Source organism: Odocoileus virginianus, chromosome 10 (assembly GCF_023699985.2).
Source record: "Odocoileus virginianus isolate 20LAN1187 ecotype Illinois chromosome 10, Ovbor_1.2, whole genome shotgun sequence".
NCBI classification, from domain to species: Eukaryota; Metazoa; Chordata; class Mammalia; order Artiodactyla; family Cervidae; genus Odocoileus; species Odocoileus virginianus.
This window is the reverse complement of record NC_069683.1, coordinates 52,057,069-52,077,361: the sequence shown is the minus strand read 5'-3', so window position 1 is coordinate 52,077,361 and position 20,293 is coordinate 52,057,069. Positions and strand designations below refer to the sequence as shown.

At 45.6% G+C, this 20,293-nt stretch overlaps 1 protein-coding gene across 19 annotated transcripts in view; it reads left to right on the top strand.

Moving 5' to 3' along the window:
• NCAM1 (neural cell adhesion molecule 1) overlaps positions 1-20,293 on the top strand; it is a 345,495-nt gene that overhangs the window by 304,255 nt on the left and 20,947 nt on the right. For 10 of the 19 annotated variants that reach the window (XM_070473583.1, XM_070473568.1, XM_070473572.1 and 7 more), the window contains one exon: positions 20,092-20,216. In XM_070473583.1, coding sequence (XP_070329684.1) covers positions 20,092-20,216 — 125 coding nt within the window. Of the gene's footprint in view, positions 1-814; positions 830-20,091; positions 20,217-20,293 lie in introns of all 19 variants that reach the window. The other 9 variants (XM_070473571.1, XM_070473570.1, XM_070473567.1 and 6 more) reach the window with 1 other exon arrangement.

Below are 20,293 nucleotides of genomic sequence, written 5' to 3'. Positions count from 1 at the left end.
TGAATGCACACCCATGCACACACACACACACTCACACAGGCTTTAAGCACCTGGTGACTTGAAGGAAGACAGTGAAGGCAGTGATGGTTGGCATAATTAGTTGTGGGGTTTTAATGAAGCAGAGATATCCAGTTACAGGGGAACAGAGCCTGCTGTAGGATAAATGAGCAGGAGTAAAACCCCAACAAAATAAAGAAGGGAAAAATAGCCTCTGTCATTCCTACCCCTCCTCCTTTTCAGGAGCCCTTTTGGGGTCTACTTGGTCACAGCCTCTTACAGGAGTCCCTTCTTCCTGATCCCATTCAGGGCTGCAGTTCTGTTCTCCTCCCTTGCCCCCTCTTTCCTTAAGCCAAGCCTGCCATACTTTTCCCTCCCTCCCCACACATAGCCAAGCTCTGGGTGAGCCCTGGTCTAGGTCAGTCCCTCCACAGATGCAATTCCTCCCCAGGGAGGATGGTGAGCCCATCCAGGTGAAGAAGATGCTATAGCAAGACTCCCCCAGTGCTCACAGAGCTCCCTGGGCCCCTCTCTGACTCCTGAGTCAAAAAGCATATGGGAGAATCCTCCACTTTCTTCCCTATGGGGTCAGGAGCCTGCAGAGTGATCCCCCTGCCTCTTTGCAGAAGTAGAGAGCCTGTCTCATCTTCCTCCTACAGGAATTGCTTCTCTCTGGATTTGAAGTAATTTGATAATTTGCATTTCCAGCTCCGTGTGTTCTGCAGATCCTATTCATTTCTTTTACATCTTATTTTTTTTTCTTGGGTCTGTCTCTTGTCTTTTCTTTTCGTCTGTGTTCCATCCATGGGATATGCAGATAGCCCTCTTCCACGTAAGTGCCTCTTCATACCTCATTACCTGTTTCTAGAGTGTTAACATCTGCTAGTTCTAGTTTTTTTAATTTAGTTCCAGTCCCTTTTGTCCCCTAGAGGCTGAAGTAGATCATGCCGTCCGGGCCCTAACCACACTGACCTTAGTCTAGCTGTGCTCTTGTTAATGTCTGTAGGTTACTCCAAGAGGCTAACACTAGTCCTGTTTTAGAGCATGCAAATTTTTTGTCTTTTGAAATTGTGTTTATTTATTAATTTCTGTGTGTGACGATTACCCTGTGGCAACATTTTGCTGAGCCAAATGCGGTGGAGGTCTGCAAAGGGCCTCTGAATAAGGATATGGCATCGTCTCACCATTAGCCAAAAAAGTAACCACAGCCTCTTCAGGCCTCTATTCAGAATTCCTTCATGGGCACGAGAACCTAGAAGGCTTTTCACACTTGCTTTTAGGAGGTGAAAGGACTGAGCTCAGTTCACCTCCCTTTTCTGTCTGGCAGGTGGTAGCTGAAAGTCTGTAGGAGCATGGGTGGGGGACCCCACGCAGCATGAATGGGTTTGCATCACGGGTACCTCGTGCAGGGGAGTTAAGCCCCCAGTTTAACTGGTGAACTCTGTTCTTTAGCACTAGGTTACTTGCAACATGTATTTCCATGTTTGGGAAAATCCACCTGTGATACAGGAGATCCGGTTCGATCCCTGGGTCAGAAAGATCCCCTGGAGAAGGGATAGGCTACCCACTCTAGTATTTGTGCCTGGAGAATCCCATGGACAGAGGAGCCTGGCGGGCTACAGTCCATGGCGTCGCACAGAGTCAGGCACGACTGAACGACTTAGCACACATACACAGAGCCAGCTGCTTAGTAGCAGTATTGCCAAGAATGAGGAAAGGGGGTGATTCTCCCCAAAAAGGACATCCTGATTTTGTAAGCTGTAAGTAGTGGAACCGGAAGCAGGAGTAACAGGAGCATCTCTGCTGCTCCAGGAGCAGAACCGCAGTCCGGTTTCTACCTGCATAGATGTCCCCAGGCTTCACGTCCGCTGAGGCTCGGCTTCTTCCCAGGCTGAGCTCAGAAGGGTGGAGGGAAGTCTTCAGCAGCACATTCTTTTCATGGAACGCTCCTAGCTCCTAAAAGGCACTCAGGGAAGCTTATCTTTTTGAAATTTATTCAGAAATATTGCAGCACAGCAGAAACTAAGTAGCTCGGTGTAGGCATTCTGAGATATTGAACAAGGGCTAAATCTACTCTCTCAGCAGAGTTGGTCCCTGAATGAGCCAGTTCTGGAAGGAGTCGGATAGAGTGGAGTGGGGATGGAGCTGTCAGCGAGGACTGACAGCTGTCTGCTCTGGGCCGACCGCTCAGCTCTGCCCTCAAAAGGCTCAAGGGCACCTTCCTCCTGGATCTTTAACCCGGTCCTCAGGCGCCCACTCCTCTGGATTTTACCCGTAAACAGAGTGAGACCTACCCGGTAACCAGGGTTTGAGTACTGAACCTGAGTAACTGGGTCTTGAACTTCAAAGGTCATAAGTAGTTTTCATTCATTGCCAGTCCAGCCTTCTTTAAGGTGAGAACTTTTATAGCAGACACTGTTTTAAAAGCCAGTGTTTAATATTTTTTTAAAAGGAGACCTCTAAGTTTTGTTGTTTGTTATCTGCCAGTATGAAAATGGATGATTAACCAAGCAAGATTCCAAGAAGTCCTTTGGAAAATGGTGGGGTCAGTCATTCATTCCAAGTCAGTCATGAGTAAGGCAGCAGCAGGCATTGCTAGTGACATGAAAAGTCAGTTTTCTCAATCACCTAAGTTATGGTTTAAAGAATTAAAAAGCAAACCTCTTTTAGACAAAGAGAACATGGCACTGTTTTAGAGTTGAATATGAATTAGAAAGCAAACCTCTTTTAGACAGAGAAAGCATGGCACAGTTTTAGAGTTGAACATGAATTAGAAAGCAAACCTCTTTTAGACAAAGAGAACATGGCACAGTTTTAGAATTGAACATGATTTTTTTCTAGAACTTGAGCAGGGTTAAGAGATGATTATACTGTCTCTAATGTTGATCGTTATGGTCTTTCCTCACACCTCCATAACCTTCCTAGGGTTGAAGTGAGGGTCTTGCTCAAAAGGTAACCTGTTGTGCCTAAACCCATCCTGAGAAAAAGTTACAGTTGGAAGGAAGATGCCAGCATTTCCCACTGCCAGGACACAACCCAATTACTGCTGCTAGGAAGTGAGGATACGTTTTCGGAAGGACCTTCTCTGAGTTCTCACTCCCATTCCTTGAAAGGCACAAAGGTTATCTGAACTTAAACAAAATCAGCCATCTGTTTGGCTGCAGGCTTATGCCAAGCCCAAGAACCAGGGGCATCTGAGGCTGGCTCATCTCACCCACGGACAGTGCATTCACCTCCTGTGATGCTGGGATACAGGTGCACAGACTGCTTCGGTGGCCCTGGAGGTGGGCCCTGAGTACACCCTCAGGTCTGAGGAAGAGACAGGTCAGGGTCAGGAGGAGCTGGCACCCTGCACAGAGTTGCTGCTCCTAGCCCCCTGAGTTGGGAGGTGTAGGGGAGAGCCATTTGCTCATCACTTGAAGTTGCTTGAAATGTCTCAATATTACGGTCGCTTCATGATTCCTTAATGGTCTCCGCCGCATTCAGGGGCATGAATATGTCACAGCAGAGATGAGCAGGTGAAACTAGATAATACCACCAGTATCTCAAGGACTCCTGCTTTGGAACTACCCAGTTAGAAAGCCTGGCTTACCTGCTTCTGTGAAGGCAATGAAAGCCGAGGCTCCAGTGGGACAAATGGAACTCCAGCCTGGGAAGATGTCCCTGTTTCATGTATTTCGAGGCCAGGTGTCTGCATGCTGTCAGGAAGCTCTTAGGTGGAAAGCTCACGACCTCTGTTTGCCCTGGGAGGGGCTGCTTCCTTCTTAGAACTACTAAAGGCCTAAAGAAGTGACATGATAATTTATTATGACTCTTTACTCCATGGATGAACCACACACCCTCAGAATCTCATTGCCTGAATCTTACCTCTTCAATTGCTTCTGTATCGTGATGTGAAATAGACAATTTCTTACAGGGTATAAAGATTACAAATGAGTCTCTACTTTTCAAAAGCGGCATCTTGAAATTTGTAGTTTCATATTTTGCCCCTTAGATGGCACATGGCAAATATGTTAATGCATTGTAATATATTGTGATTAAAGTATATAAAACCCCATCCCTCAGCCGGAATAATATGGACAACTGTACACACAATTAACCCCCCCCCAAAAAAAAATAAAAGAGAAAGAACTAGAGAAAGAAAGATACACACTTTTATCAGAATTAACCAGGCTGCCAACTCATGATGAGTTAGTAGCCTGTCTTGCTCTGGTTCCAGTGACATTGTTCTGGATGGTTTAATGAGGTACCCTCATCTAGAAGGTAAGAGAAAGACCTTACCATGAGTGTCAAGACAGTGTTGGAGATAGGGTGACGTTTTTCCAAATTTTTATCTAGCTCTCAAAGGGGCCTGTTTTCTGTGATTGTTGATGGAACAGCTTCTGAATATTTGCCATTGAAAAATTAAAGATCCACTCAGTGTCCAAAATGTCTCAAACGCACCATTTCTAAAGGTTCACCGTGCAGAAAGCTGGTTAGCATTACTTGGTTAGTCCCAGTCCCTTCAAAGTGCCCTGGCTCAATGTTAATTTGCTCGGTCCTCCGCACACACGGCAGCAGCCAGAGCATCACATTTCGTAGGGTTTGGAGGACAGCGGTGGCTGTCGTACCATCCAGATCGCAAACCGTCCCCACCTCGCCCAGTCACAAGCTTTAAGGAAGACGACTGTTTCTGTCTTATCAGGACCTTAAAATCAGAGAGTGATGCACACACACTTTGCTATAAACATGTGCTGTCTGTGTAGGTGTCTGCTAAATGTAAACACATGAAGAGGTCAGTAACTTCATGGCCAAGGTCATTTTCCCCTTTTCTGTTGGTTCACCTTAAGCTGGGGGCCAGGTGTCTTTCCCCCAGACGTCTGGTCCTATGGAGACAGCTGCTGAACTGCCTGTGTGTCTTCACAGGGTTAGAGAGCCCCGCAGCTGTTCCTGGGCAGGCGCACAGGCTCAGGGTTTGAAGTCAGAGAGTCCTGCTGTAAGGGGCTGTAGGCCCCCTGTCCTCCTGCATGGAATTCTTCTTCCCACTGCAACTCACTTCAGCTTCTCCTACTGACACCCCTGGTTTGCCTCTTCCATTTTTCCCTTCAGTGTCTGTGTGCCTCAATGATCTTTTTTTTTTTCCCTTTTTTTTTCATCTTCATTTTTCTTTCCTCAGCGGCTCCTGCTAGCTCTTCCACCCCTGTTCCACTGTCTCATCTGGATAGTGAGTATCATTTCCGTCTTCCATCTCCCTGCAGGTGGCTCTCTGCTGGCCACAGTGTGTCTGACTGGCGTGATCTCCTCCACCAGGTGATAATTCCACTCTGTTGGTGGAGAGGAGCGCTGGGTTTTAGAGGAGCAGATGAGATGAGACCTAGGCACAGGGCCACTCAAGATTCAGGGGGGGCAGCCACGCCCCCCAGAGAAGGCGCATGGAAAGCATTGCTTGGGACAGAAAATCTCGCAGGCAGGCTCCCAAAGGCTGTGGCAGCCCCAGCCCTGTCCTCCAGATTCGTAGTCAGCTGATTATTTAGAGAAGCCAAACGATTTTGCCAAGAAAAATGTCAATTCCACAGGGTCATAAGAAATGTTTGGGGTGTTATGTTTTCACCCGGCATTTTAATTGGCACAGTTGGGTTCAGACGTTGAAATTAGATGGCAAGGCCTGTAGCTTTTGCTGTCTCCATAACTGCATACATTTCTTGTAAATATTTGTGGGAGAAGAAACAGTGCCTGCTTGCAGATGTGCCTGGCAGAAGGCATTAGGCAAATCATTTAACCCTTTACAAGGGAACCTTGCTTTTCTCCTCTGCTATACAGGAGACGTCATCGCACCCCACTCCCAGATAACAACAAACCTAGGGTTTCTCAAGTTATTTGCCCCCTTGGGAGCAGTGCCACTAAGCCTGGCAGTGGTGTTACCTGGTCAGCCTCCGGCTTTGTCACTGCGTCTGACCCTCCCTTATTTACCACCTCGTTTCACTGGGCTGCCCTGTCCTCCTGTTCCCCTGAGTCCTCAGAGTGGGAGCACCCCAGGCCTCCCACTGTTTGCAGTGATGAACGCAGTGCTCCTAGGGGAAAGGTCAGGGAGACAGCAGCGGAGCAAGACCCAGGATGTCATGGCAGCCAGTGCCCAGCACAGTCAGTGCAGCAGGCAAGGCCGCTCAGCTGGCCGTATCCCTGTGGTGCATCCTTGGTGCATCCTCCCTGCGTCCTCGGGAGTGACCAGTGTCCCAAACCCAGAGCCCTTGGTGGCGTCTGTCTGACTTGGAAACAGCCCTCCACTCTTGCACTGCTTTCCAGGCAGTGAACTTTAGCAATGAGGATTCAGCAACCAGGTTCAGCTCCAAAATCCACTGCTTTGGCATGCAGTTCCCTGACCTTGAATGAGTCACCCCACCTCTCTGAACCTCAGACTCCTTATCTCCCAAAGGAAGGATAGAGTCTGCTTACTTTGTAGGTATTTATGAAAATCAAAGTTTAAGTAGGAGAAATACAAGACACAATACCCAGCATGTAGTAGCTGGAATTCACAGTAAGAATAAATAAGAGTTACATTATTACTTGCCATCTGAGACTAATTTGTCTGCAAAATCTCTGATAATCTCTTTAAAATATCTGCATTCATACTGATAAATCAGGGAAGAAGGAAATGAGAGCATACCTCCTTTGCCATCTCTTTTTTCTTTGTAATAATGCCTTAATATATATACGCACATACATGTATGTGTACGTGAATTTATCTCTGTTCTCTCACCTTTCTGTGCCCTTCCATCCTTCATGTTTCCATAGCAACCTGGCCTCTTCCTGCCCTCACCACCACCGAAGCATCTAGTGAGTACAGAGCTTAGCTGCCCTGGGCCTGACTGCTGCTTGTGTAGAGTGGACTCTTGGGTCCCAGTGCTGCCCCGGCCCCCTGAGTGTTGAAAGCAACAGTTGTGCATGCTCGGAGGCGCCTCTCCTGCTGTGGGTCCCTACGCGTGCTGTCTGCCCCGCCAAGACCGGGGTGGTTCTTGAAGAGAGCTCTGTGCACAAGGCGGCCTTTCCAAATTTACCCGCAAGTTAGAAACAGAAAAGGGTTAGAAGTGCTGGGAAGACAGAAGGAGAGCATCTCTTCCCAGCTTTCATTGTCTCTCCACCTCAGAGGTGTGCGCCCACACAGACACACACAGGCACACACGCAGAGACACACACAGAGAGACACACGTGCACACACAGGCACACACAGACACACGCCGAGACACACGTGCACACACAGACACACACGCAGAGACACACACAGAGACACACACAGAGAGACACACGTGCACACACAGACACACACAGGCACACAGACACACACGCCGAGACACACGCAGAGACACACACAGACACACACGCCGAGACACACACAGAGACACACGTGCACACACAGACACACACACAGACACACACGCAAAGACACACACAGGCACACACGCAGAGACAAAAATACAGAGAGACATACATGTGCACACAGAGACATTGATACACGTGCACACACAGACACACACAGGTACATGCAGAGACACACACAGACACACACGCAAAGACACACACAGGCACACACGCAGAGACACAAACACAGAGAGACATACATGTGCACACAGAGACACTGATACACGTGCACACACAGACACACACAGGTACATGCAGAGACACAGACACACAGACACACACACAAAGACACAAACACACACGCATGTGCACACACAGAGACACTGACACACGTGCACGCACGGACACACACAAACACACAAGCAGAGACACACAGAGACACACACACGGGCACACACGCAGAGACACAGAGACACAGAGGCACACACAGACACACACACAGAGACACACACAGACACACACATGGGTATAAATGCAGAGACGCAAACACACAGACACACATGTGCACACACAGACACATGCAGAGACACACACAGGCACACACGCAGAGAGACACACACAGACACGCATGTGCACACACAGAGACACTGACACGTGCACACACAGACACACACATACAGAGACACACGCATGCACGCACACACAGAGACACAGACACACCCAGAGAAACACAGGCACACAGAGACCCGCCACACACACAGAAACACACTCACAGAGAAATGCACACACAGAGACACACACATGCTCACACACGCATTAAAATAGAATACCTGAAAGACTGAAAATACGCAAGGACAAGGAGAAACTGGCTGCCCGGGGAAAGGGAGCAGGTGAGGCAGGAAGGAGCCTCTGCTCCTTGACCACGCGCCCTCCTTTGCTCCTGCAGAGAGAGGACCTGTGTGCCCCGAGCACACGGGAAGGAGAGGGGTGTCCCTCCCCCCGGGCCACCTCCCTTGTGCTAGAAAAATTATGGCCTGAGAAAGCACAGTCAGGCTTTCTCAAGTTTGTATGTTGAGAGTCCAGGTGAAAGTTCTGGAATCCATCTCCTAATGGTGGAGTCAGGGCCAAACTGTCCCATCTTTCCTGTCGTGGAAAACATTACACTTCGTCACAACCTGAAACATATTCTGAACTAGTCTTCATAATGCTCTTAATGAAGTGCATTTGTGTGTTAGTCCTGAAACCCCTGACAAGTCAGCTGGAGCATGTGTGTGTGTATGTGTGTCCATAGTTTTGTGTGAGTTTTAGATTTTATAATATTTCTGAGTACACAGGGAAAATGGCATGCATCCCATTAAAAGCAGTCAGAGCAGAAGGCAAAAAGCAAGAATGCAAAATATGGCTCCCACTCCGCTCCGTGGGCCAGGGTTTCTGATGCATAATTGAACAGAGAAGAAAAGAGTTCCTGCGTGTTGCATGAAATGGTTCTTTTTTCTCCTACAGAACATAGCTGAGGGTCTGCTTCCTTGGTGTTCCCTCCGTGTGTGTGCTGCAGTGAATTTTAATTCCTGATGCTTTTGAGGTTTCATTTTGTCAGCAGAGCAGGCAGGCAGCAATGAGCTGTGCTCGCATGGGTTTAATTCAAGTGATGGGTTTCTTTGCGTTTGGAAAAGGAATGAGACTAACAGCACCCTTTCTTCTGCTAACAGTGATGCCCCAATCCTTTGCATCTTGGGTGCAGTATGTATGCCATGCCGAGCATAGCGGGAAAAGGCTACACAATGTCCTTGCACAACTTGGGTTGTATTTAAGGTATCTCACTGTAGGTTGGTCTTCTCTGGAAGTAAAACACAATCTTGGATCCAGTGTTTTGTTGTGGAGGAATTAAGTGTTTCTCCCCTGATGTAGGTTTCATTTTTAAACATCAAGCATGTCTGCCCACAGATCAAATGATGAGTAGTGACGTCCAAAGAGAAGAAAGTTTGAGTCTCCTTTATTTTGAACCACTTGACTACTGACCCAAATTGTAAGTCCCAGTGGTTACTGGGAGAATAGAAAGACAGACTCGACTGAGCAGCAGCACGTGTTGAGCATGAATGTATTTTAAATGCAAGGCAGAATGTAGCACATGTGAATTGCAGTGGAACTAACAGCAGAGCAGCTAGAAGCATCCAAAAATCTGCCGATCATTGGTCAATAGGGGTGAATATAAATAGTGTCTTTTGCTTTTTACTTTCTGTGTGTATGTGCGTATGGATCCATTTATAATCATGAGTGGATGAAGATACATTGCTGGCTCAGACAGCAAAGAAACTGCCTGCAATGCAGGAAACCTGGGCTTGATCCCTGGGTCAGGAAGATTCCCTGGAGAAGGGAATGGCTACCCACTCCGATGTTCTTGCCTGGAAAATTCCACGACAGAGGAGGCTGGCAGGCTACAGTCCATAGGGTCGCAAAGAGTTGGACACGACTGAGTGACTAACACTTTCACTTTCAAATAGAAAAAGGAGAAACTGCTCAGTTGTGTATAATCCCTGCAGGCAGCCCATGGTTGGAACATGCCAGATCCTATGCAGCGTCAGACAGTGAGAAGCAAATGCTATACCAGCTCGCAGTGGCGAGAGCCCTCACTTGATTGAAGCATTTCTCTCGAATCACTTTTAAACAGTGATGTGCTTTGGGCAGAAACGAATCTTCACCTTGCCTCTCTGTCCGCCTTGTCTCTTAGTTAGCTTCTACTGGTGACAGCCAAAATGCCCTTTGGCCTGTGCAAGTTATGGTGGGGAACCCAAAAGGCCTTTAGAAGAAACACAGTCATACAGTAAAAAATCAGATGCAAATAGAACACAGGTCAAAAGGGAATGTAGACATATCCAAAGAAGAAAACTACTTTCATTGTAGAAATCACATTCATGTCTTATCCGTTCACTGCAAGTCTAAAGAGATGACTGTATCCACAAATGCCCAAGAGTGTGTCTGATGTCCAGCTCTTAGCTCGTGGGGCCAGCGGTTTAGTTTCTTTCTTCGACAGAGCTCTGACCTCAACCCCCAGAAGGAAACCTATTCCCTTTCCTCACTGGCCTCTTTTTTTTTTTTTTTTTTTTGCTAGAATCTTTATTATACTACTTCATGGTTCTTTACGTTTTTATTTTACTTTTTATTGATGTATAGTTGCTGTACAATATTATAAGTTGCAGGTGTACAATAGAATGATTCACAGTTTTAAAGGTTATACTCCTTTTGTAGTTATCATAAAATATTAGCTATATTCCCAGTGTTTTACAATATATGCTTGTAGCTTGTTTTAAACCAAATAGTTTATGCTTCTTCCTCACTGGTAACCCTTGTGCTAAGTGAAATAAATCAGACAGAGAAGGACAAATACTGTATGATGTCACATATATGTAGAATCTAAAAAATATAGCAAACTAGTGAATATAGCAAAAAAGAAACAGACTCACAGATGTTGAGAACAAACTAGCGGCCCCTCCTTTTGGATGTGTCTTGATTGGGGTATGTCGTGGCGGCCCTTGGATAACCTGAGTAGATGACTAGAGAAGTAAGTTGAGATTCCTGGCCACCTTCTCTGCCTACACCCAGCAGACCTCACTCGGTCCACACCCCCTCCTCGTTGCTCTAAAGGAAACATGAAATGACTTTTCTTAATGTAATACGATATTTTATTCTTCCAGGGCACCCAATCATGGGACTCTTCCTTCATGACCATGTTCTGTTTCATTGCCCTTGCTTCCCAAGGATGCCGAGACATTTCTGGAATCTGTGAAGAATAACTTGCCTTTTTCTTCTCCTTCAACAGTCTCCTGGATTGACTTTGGCATCCGGGTCCTGACAGAGACAACTCCCCATTTCAAAACAAGTGTCCATGCTCCTTGATGTGGTATTAATATGCGGTGTTGCTGCTCTACCTAATGCTTAGCGGTGTTGTTAACCAAATGCTCTTTATGATTTATTAGTCTTCTATTTCTGGGCAGTTTTACTGCCCTCCCAATGTTTCCTATATATGCTGCTAATTTAATTTAATTTCTCCTTTTATTTAGTCTGTGATTTTGTTGTTGATTTTTCTCCCTACCCATTGTTTACATCAGTTTTTAATTTTTTTGTATTTTCCATGTGATCTCCTCCACTTTCCTTTCAACCAATCATGTGCGTGCGTATCATGTGACTTTGTCATGTGGCTTGCATGGTGCTGATGATGTCGTCCACGCTGGTGAACAGAAGGTAAAACTCTTTGTTCTGAATCATGAAATAAATCTGGGACCACAGCCTGGCACGTAGGGCCCACTCATTTCTTCCTGTCTCGGATTTCCTAAGCGAATTCATTTGAGAGATTTCCTCTTGTTCTCAATGCACGTCCAAAATTCATCAACCTTTGGAGCCTTTATGATGACAATTTGATACCAAGACAGCCTTCAATTTAATGTTTTGTTTCAAGAAGTCTGGCTACAGTAAAATCACTTTAGCCACAGCCGAATTTGCACCCTTGAATTTTTACCAGATAGTTCATAAACTTTATTTCCCAGAAAGCAGTGTTGTAAGTGAGCTTTATAACATGGTTATCTCACTTAATCCAGTAGTACTCCAAAGCACAGTTATTATAAAATGTCACATTTCCATGAAAATATAACATTGAACACCTACAGAGAGAAATGTGTCCATCACAAAGGTTGTATTTGCTCGAAACCAGTGAGAGTGTTTCGTAAAATTCATGCAGATCGAGGACTTTCTGAAATGAGAGATTTAAGAATTTGGAATTAGAGCAGTTTGGCTGTAATGGCCAAGGTATCACTTTGCAAGTGACCTGCCACCCGCCCCAGGCAAGAGGAAAGAAAAATCAAAGCAAAAGTCATTTAACAATTACCATGACTGATGATCACCATGTAATCCAAAAGCACACCATTGACCCTTGCAGCAAAGGAAATAAACTTATAGCCTGATTAAGCTCAAAGGAGTGACAAAATAATTCGTTAATATTGTGACTGTCACAATCCTGTGAAAGCATTTCTTGCTTACCATGACGGGAAAATGAAGCCTCTGCTCACAGCTCCCCCCCCTAACCCCGAGTAAAATCAAACACCCATTCAAACCTGCCCTGGGAGTCACATGCGTGCCATTCCCTCCTAACTGGAAATTTGTACTTCACATCACAACCTGAGACACATACCGGCTGCAATGGTCACGAAAGCGAGACTAACACCAGTAACCCCCCAGGGTGCCCGTGCATGCGAGGGGTCCCCGGCAACCTCGCTTCTCGGAGAGCTGATTGGGCGACATCCACACGAACAAAACCATCGGCCGCTCGTCTCGCATGTGCTCTGTCCCTGGTCTGCCCCGTGTCCCGTGCACCCCAAGCGTGTGAACCCTGTATGTGGCACCCCTCACCCTCCACACTGACCCCTGTGAGGACTTCAGCTCTCTGGGCATGGCCACAGAGCCCCAAGTCAGTCCCATTTACAGCCAGACTCCTGGACAGGATCTTGGATGGGAGGGTCCTCTTCTCCAAACAAGAGGATGTTTAGCATTTACATTATATGAAATAAAGGAGGATGTCCCCAAAGCTTCCCAGCTGGCTCTGGCAAAGAATCTGCTTGCCAATGCAGGAGACACCGGTTCGATCCCTGGGTCGGGAAGATCCCCTGGAGAAAGAAATGGCAACCCACTCCAGCATTCTTGCCTGAGAAATCCCATGGACAGAGGAGCCTGGTGGTCTACATTCCACAGGGTCTCAAAAAGTCAGACACCACTGAGCACGCATGCATGGTCCCAGGTGTGGTCCCCAAGTCAGGGAACCTCTGTTATGCTAAGAACTTGGACCTAGCTTAAAAAATTACCTTGATCTGTGAATCTTAAGGCAGAAGAGAAAACACTGGGAGCCTACAATTGTCTAAACACCAAGTCCCACTCCGAAAATGTGGTTTCAAGGGAGACAGTCAGTTTTCAGACTTGAGATGACTGCTCAGATGCTGAACCTTGTCCCTAAAAGCTAAAGTATGAGCATATAACTGTATTGAAACCTTAGTTTCTTCTTTAAACCCAAGTTTAGTCATTTCTGTGCAATGCTGTGATTCAGAATGAAGCGCAAGATAGAAGCTAATTCACACCTCTGAGGAGCTATCTCTTATAGACATTTTAAGCAAGGCTAGAAATGTTGGAAGGTGTTTCTCTCAGCTACCCTTAGCTGTGGTCTTGGCTGTCAGTAGGAAATGTGACCAGTACTAAAACACTGGGAGACTGTGGAATTCCAAAGTGTGATCACCCCCTCATCAAATCACCCCTCTTCTGCCTTTTGCAAGGGGGCAGGCAGAGGACTGTTACTCAGATGAGCAAGACACAGCAGGAAATGGCCCTTAGTAATAGGATGGAAGGGAATGGAGAAGCTGGAGCAAATAAACTTTTCAGGGGAGAGAAATAAAACTTAGTTAGGGATGGCTCCTCTAGGCTTAAGTGAGGCTTTCAGGTGAGTTAGGCCTAATGAAAATGGTTTAAGTGAGCAATGGGTAGGTTGTACACCCACAAATGATTAAACTCAGTGTCCACTACCCTCCACCACCACCCCCCACAAATTGCCTAGGATGTGTTTAATGTATGCTGGATGTTCTGTGTTCCTTCAGTTTCCATCCAGAAGAGGAGAGATGAACAGAGGCGTTGAGCGCCAGCCCTGGGCCACTTGGACCCTGAGCCCACAGAACTCTGCAGGCAGGGTCCATGACAGGGAAGCTCAGACACGTGGCCCAAAGGCACAGGCATGGGTTTGCTGGAAGCAAAAATTTGAGCCCCCTGATGTCAAAGTTTATTTCTAATATCACAGCATCACGTGACTGCGGGGCCTGCTTCCTCTGGTGACTCCATCAGTACCGAGGACTCTGTGTAAATGGGACTCCCCTCCCCACCAGCATGTGTGTGATGAGACGCCCCCTGCACCCTCCCCACCTTCCCGTTCGCGTGCCGCATGTCTGAGCATGGATCCCTCCCCACCCATTTATAATGATCTTTTTTTCTTTAGCTACTGACACTGACTCGTACTAGGAAATGCTGATTCTGATGAACTAAACTCTTTTAACACCCACTCTTCCTTCTTAGATTGAAAACATCACTAACCATCCCTTCCACCCCCTCCTTTATTTTTTACAGCTGTGTGTCTGGATTGCCACGGTCTCTGGCAGGTCGACATAGACTTTTCACCAGGGGTTCTGTTCTAATTGCCTTTATTCCCAAGGATTCCCTGCACTGGTGGTTACCAGGGTAGAAAGCTAGCGTGAAGGGACCAAGTCAGTGACGTATATCAGCCCGAATCCCGTGGGCAGAGACAGGGGGCCATGGAAAGTGACCATTTCCCTGGGGTTTACCAGGAGGAGGGTTGAAACCTCCCAGGAGCCTCTTACTTCTTCATAACTCACCTAACGTCCATGAAGCACTGTTGGAGGTGTTCACAACCCCCACCCCGCTTTGCGGCCTCGGAGGCAGGAGCCGAGTTAATTGGTGGTGATGGCAGTTATTTCTGTCTTTAACTTCCTCAGCCTGGATCAGCCCCATAACCACAAGCCATACCTTCGTGGTCATATTTTCTTTTTAGGATGATGAAACAAAGATAATTGATCAATTAATCTGTTGGTGTTTTCATGACACCCACGAGAAGGGATTTGGTATTTTTGTGGTTCGGTCTGTCAGAGTTCATTTATTGCTGTTTAATTTGTCCTCGGTACTGCCAAGCCTCCCCACCCTGCCCCCAGCGCTCATTCACAATTCCCGAGAAAACTCACGCTGGAGAGCTCTGTGGACTGGGTGCCTCCGTGAGCGTGGCCGCATAGAGCCAAGCATCTTGCCTCTGTAGAAACGAGGGAGCTGGCCACACCCATGCCCACTCGTTCTGTACCCCAGCACTCCTCAGGGCCAGGGACCAGGATGACACAGGGCCAGGTCACAATAGCGCAGTGAATCCCTGACAATTAGGAGAAAAGTGTTCAGGAGAAAAAGAATGCTTTCCTCCGAAGGCCTGATTTGGGGGAGCAGTGCTTGAGACAAATCGATGCCAACCCATGTGCTGCCAGCTGCTCTTTGGGTGTGAGAAAACCACCTCTGAATAGAATGGCCAGGTCTGCTGCCATCAGGGAGATTTTGAGGCTCCAGAATTGTGTGTGGCATAGATCACATTGATCTGTTTGACATTAGGGCTAAGAGGTTGGTCTGAGGAAGGAGAATTAGTGGTCTAATAATTAATCCTGATTCCCTTTGATAATTTGCTGATCCCCCTAAGGCCCATTCAAACTTCTGACCTCTTGGTGTAATTTTGAATATTCCTGAGTTGAAAAAATCAAATAGGCATCACATCAAATCAGCTGCATCATACATTTTGGACTTCTTAAAACCAACAGTTTGAAATCACATATAAGAAACAATCAGAAAGAGGGAACAGGCATTAGGATAAACAGAGAAAACAGTATTTTTAATGCCAGGCAGTCTTCTTTGATAGTAAAAGATTCTCATGCAGGCCTTATGCCCATCTTTGGGTTTTCTCAGAAGCCCCTGTGGGGGTCTGAGGGGTGAAGAGAGAACCCAGGTCCAGCCTGACTCAGGGAGCCCGGTCAGCCAATTAGCATTTCATTCAGAACATACAACTCTAGGTTCTTGGGCTCTTTGAGTGAGAAGTAGAATATTGTTTTCCTTCCAGAATTCACAATTGCTGTTCAGAGGCCCTGGGCTTGCTAGAATTTTTGTTGTGGGATTCAGCTATCCAGCAGTAGTTTGCTGATCCCAGGGCTTCTGCTGACTCGGGGAAAGACATGAAGCTGACTCTGATTTTAGGGCCCAGTAGCACCGTAATTATAAAGAAGAACCTACAATCTGCATGGCCAGAAATACACATCTCAATTATGGTTTCTAAGGGGAATTTATAGGACCTGCCAGTAATATTTTTGACTGTATGTGGTCTCTCTGGTACATTCTTTTTTGTTTTATTTTTTTTTCCCTTGCTTACATGATTTGCATTCTTCTAGAAAATACCAGAACTGCCTGATATTTTATGTTTGTTATCGACAAGGTTTATTTTTACAAACACCGCTGTTTTAGTCTTTACGTAAAATATTTGGGGGAAAAAATTTGACTCATGGTTAAAGCTAAACTCAGAGGGTATAATTAACCCCAGGGGTTTTCTCAGAGCCACCTGCCGATTGCTGCTGAATTGCAAACCAACATTTACAAATAATTACAATATTGGTTTTGCTGAAATTACCCATAATGATTTCAATCAGAGCAACCATCTCGGAACAGAGTGCATGTTGAGACCCTCTAAATAATTTCCTCTCTTAATGTGTTCAGTAAAGCAGCCAGCCTCCTAAATGCAGGCCCGTTTCTTTGGCGTCCCTCATCAGGCAGGGCTGGAACACTGTCTTTGCAGAGAGCTTAGGAAATCGTTTCTTTCACCCCATTTCTAATCTTTAAAAATATTGGCTCCAAATGAACATTTGAAGACGAATAAGGCAACTGATTAAACAAATATCACTCTTTCCACATCTGTGTGTACTGACAGCAAGTTGTGTGGCCATAAAGTTGGTCATAATCTCTATGATATTAGTTCAATAGGATCTTCCTTTAGAAACACCATCATAGGAAAAATTAGATTTCTGTACAAGGGCCCCACCATTCAAAGAACTGAATAAGAATTGAGTAAGTTTTTTCATTTTAGCAAACAAAATCTTGTTTTAATCACCACTGAAACTCAAATGCCTAATGGACTACATGGTACCTAGTAGATACGAAATGTGCATTTGATGAATAAATCATCTTTAAAGCACTCTAAATGATGTAATATAGGAATGTCCCTGTCGGTCCAGTGGTTAAGACTCTGTGCTTCCACTGCAGGGTTAGATCTAACCACATTAGATCCCTGGACGGGGAGCTAAGACCCTCATGCCGTGTGGTATAGCCAAAAAGTAAAAATTAAATAAATACATGATATGATATGATATGATATAATGCCCTCAATTCTATGAGAAAGCAATACATATCAGAGTTCCATGATAGTCACTCAAATAAACTGATGGCAAATTATAGTGTTCTGACTCCTGTAGATGTTAGAATTGTGTTCCGTGGTATAGTTTTGAGTGGTTTCTCTGTAGTTCCCTCTATATTTTTTTCTGAAACAAATCCAAACGTAGGAGCAGGTCATTAGGGCTTTTGGTTTTCACAAGGTTTCCTTGGCAAGATTTTTGTTCACATATCTTTGAAGACTTTTAGGGTCTGTTTTTTCAAAGCCAGGAGTTTTTGAAATGACTTTTTTTTAATTTGTAGAAAAATGGGCAATCTTGTGCCAAAGAGATATGGAATTGTTTATCATGGGATACATTTCCCTAAAATTGACTGTACATCCTAGATTTGGTGTCCTATATTTTTACGGCATCATGAACGCAGCCAGGGTGTTCTTGAGTGCTCATCCTAGCACAGTGACTGTCACAGTGTTGTCAGAATAAGAAGGAGCCCTTGGGAGCATCTGGTGTTTTGCAAACCTGGAGACTGAGGTGGTGAGCTGGCCAAGGCAGTAAACCCCCTGGGCTCGACTGTGGCCTCTGTAGCATTCAGTTCTAAAGGGATCTTCAGGGCATCGAGCAGCCCCAATGGAATAATCTCTCTTTCCCTTCCTGGGAGATCTCGGGGGAGGGACAGGTCCTTGCCTGGAGGGTATGTTGGAAGGGCCACTGATGCCACCTCCTCCTTTCCTTCTTCAGGCAAAGAGATCATTAACCACAGAGTCAGTGTTGCAATTCTGAACCCAGAAAGATACTATGATTAATGTAAGTCTTCATTCAGTCCAGGGTCACCAACATCCCATTTCACCTGAGACTAAGGGTTTGTCCAGGGGAAAGGACTTGCAGTGCTAGCGCCTGGAAAGTCACAAGCTAACCAGGATGCAGTGGATTCAGTGAGAAAGTAGAATTTGTAATGTTCTTCTGCATCTCCTATGTCATTGTTCAGCATTGGTGAATCTACACAGACTTCCATCCCTACTCTAAAATATACTCCTCTTAGAGTCTCTTTTTTAGCACTGGATATGTATGATGGGGCATAAGGCATAATTAATTATTGTCTAAGATATATAATGGTCCAAAAGTATTTGAAAAGCATGGATACCTGGACATTATCCAAACAGAATTTCTAAGTATTTTCCACTGAATAATTGGTGCTGGTGGCTAGACAGTGGTGTAAAAACAGAACAAGTCTATCTGAAGCCCATTTATCTTTTTGTTTTTCTTTTTCCTTAGTCACTGATTAAAGGAAGCGAATCAGAAGCACAACTTTTCGTAAATACTTTATCCCACAGACATTAAGACTACACAGCCTCCCTGTTGCCACTTTTTGTAGCCCCATGTCTAGTAGAGGTGCACCTTGCAATCCTGTTAATTGAGCTTCCAGGAGGTGTGCAGGGGCCCTTCCAGACCGAGTGGCAGGGGGCTCTCGTCAGTTTTGTCTCTGGTTCCTCCTGGTCTCAAAGGGAAAAGCAGCCCCCTCGGCCATCATGAGGTTCCCAGCGTAACTAAGTGAGTTGGGTGGGTGGGGTGGCCTTACCAAGCAACACTCTTGTGGGTGATGAGGTCCAAAGCCTGGTGACAGGCCTCCCCTGGCTCTTCTGTCCCATGTCTGAGATTCTGTCTTCCAGAGAACAAGCCAGGACCACCCACCCAGAAAGTAACTGTTTTATAGGCTCTGCAAATCTTCTGTCTGAGGTCATGAAATAGATACAAGAGATGGTTTCCACCAGAAGTGCCAGGGTTCCAAGTGTTTGAAATCTTCTTTTTAACTTTTTATAACAGATGTTCTGTCATCTCATGGCTTTCAACATAGACTAATGAAATAGTTTCTCTTAAAATAAATTAGCATCTTACAGGAGAACCATCCTAGCCCTCAGAATTGGTCACATACAAACTCATCTTTCTTCTCAACCTCGGATTTGCAGTGTTACTGCAAAAAAAATAGAGAAACATTAACTTTTTTCTGTTGAGAAATGCTGAAGACATTTTTTTCCCTCTCTCTTCTCACAAAAAGACTTTAATGATTGTTCCATTAATACAAGGCACCAAGGATTATCACCAAGGCAGTTGAGCCATAAATGCAGAATACTTACAGGAAACTTGCCTATGGCAAATCATGCTTTACTTAATCACAACTGGAAACCTGTTATTTTTTTTTAATGAATCTCAGTCATAAAATTTAATTCATGCAAAAGCTGGTCACAAGAATGTAGCATCATTCCACTCCTGTTAGGAATTAGACCCCTGGAATGGATCATATATCCCAGGGGAGAAAAAAAAAAAAACTGCTTTGAAAAATTATTTTATGGGTGTCAGTTTTCTCCTTAAATGCCTACATTTTCCCATATTTCAGGCTGTTCCTCAGAATGTACCAGGTTTATAAAAGTTAAATCTACAGCTGTAAGAACAGCTAACAGAATATACAAGCACCACGAAGAGACAGACCAAAAAAAAAAAAAAAATCCTCTCTTTAAAATGGTGAAAGGACTATACTAGGAGGGAGGGTGGTTTCCCAGAACATTTCCGAAAGGCATTCTCAGTTTGGGTTAAGACTGAGGCATCTAACTGGAATTCAAAGTTTTACATGTTTTGCTTTTTAACCATCTGAATTGCTGAGAAATCAAGAGTCCAGCCCCACTCCATCACTGCATCTCATTTTGATGGATTGGATTTTCATTTTGTGGATGAAAATATCATGTGAATTCCCTGGCTGTTTCAGGGGAACCCAGCGCACCTAAGCTCGAAGGGCAGATGGGAGAGGATGGAAACTCTATTAAGGTGAAGCTGATCAAGCAAGACGACGGCGGCTCCCCCATCCGACACTACCTGGTCAAATACCGAGCGGTGAGCAGCCTCCTTCCTGGGTTTCCTGCAACCCCACAACCCTAACACCCGCCCTGTTGGACCAACAGTGTCTTTAG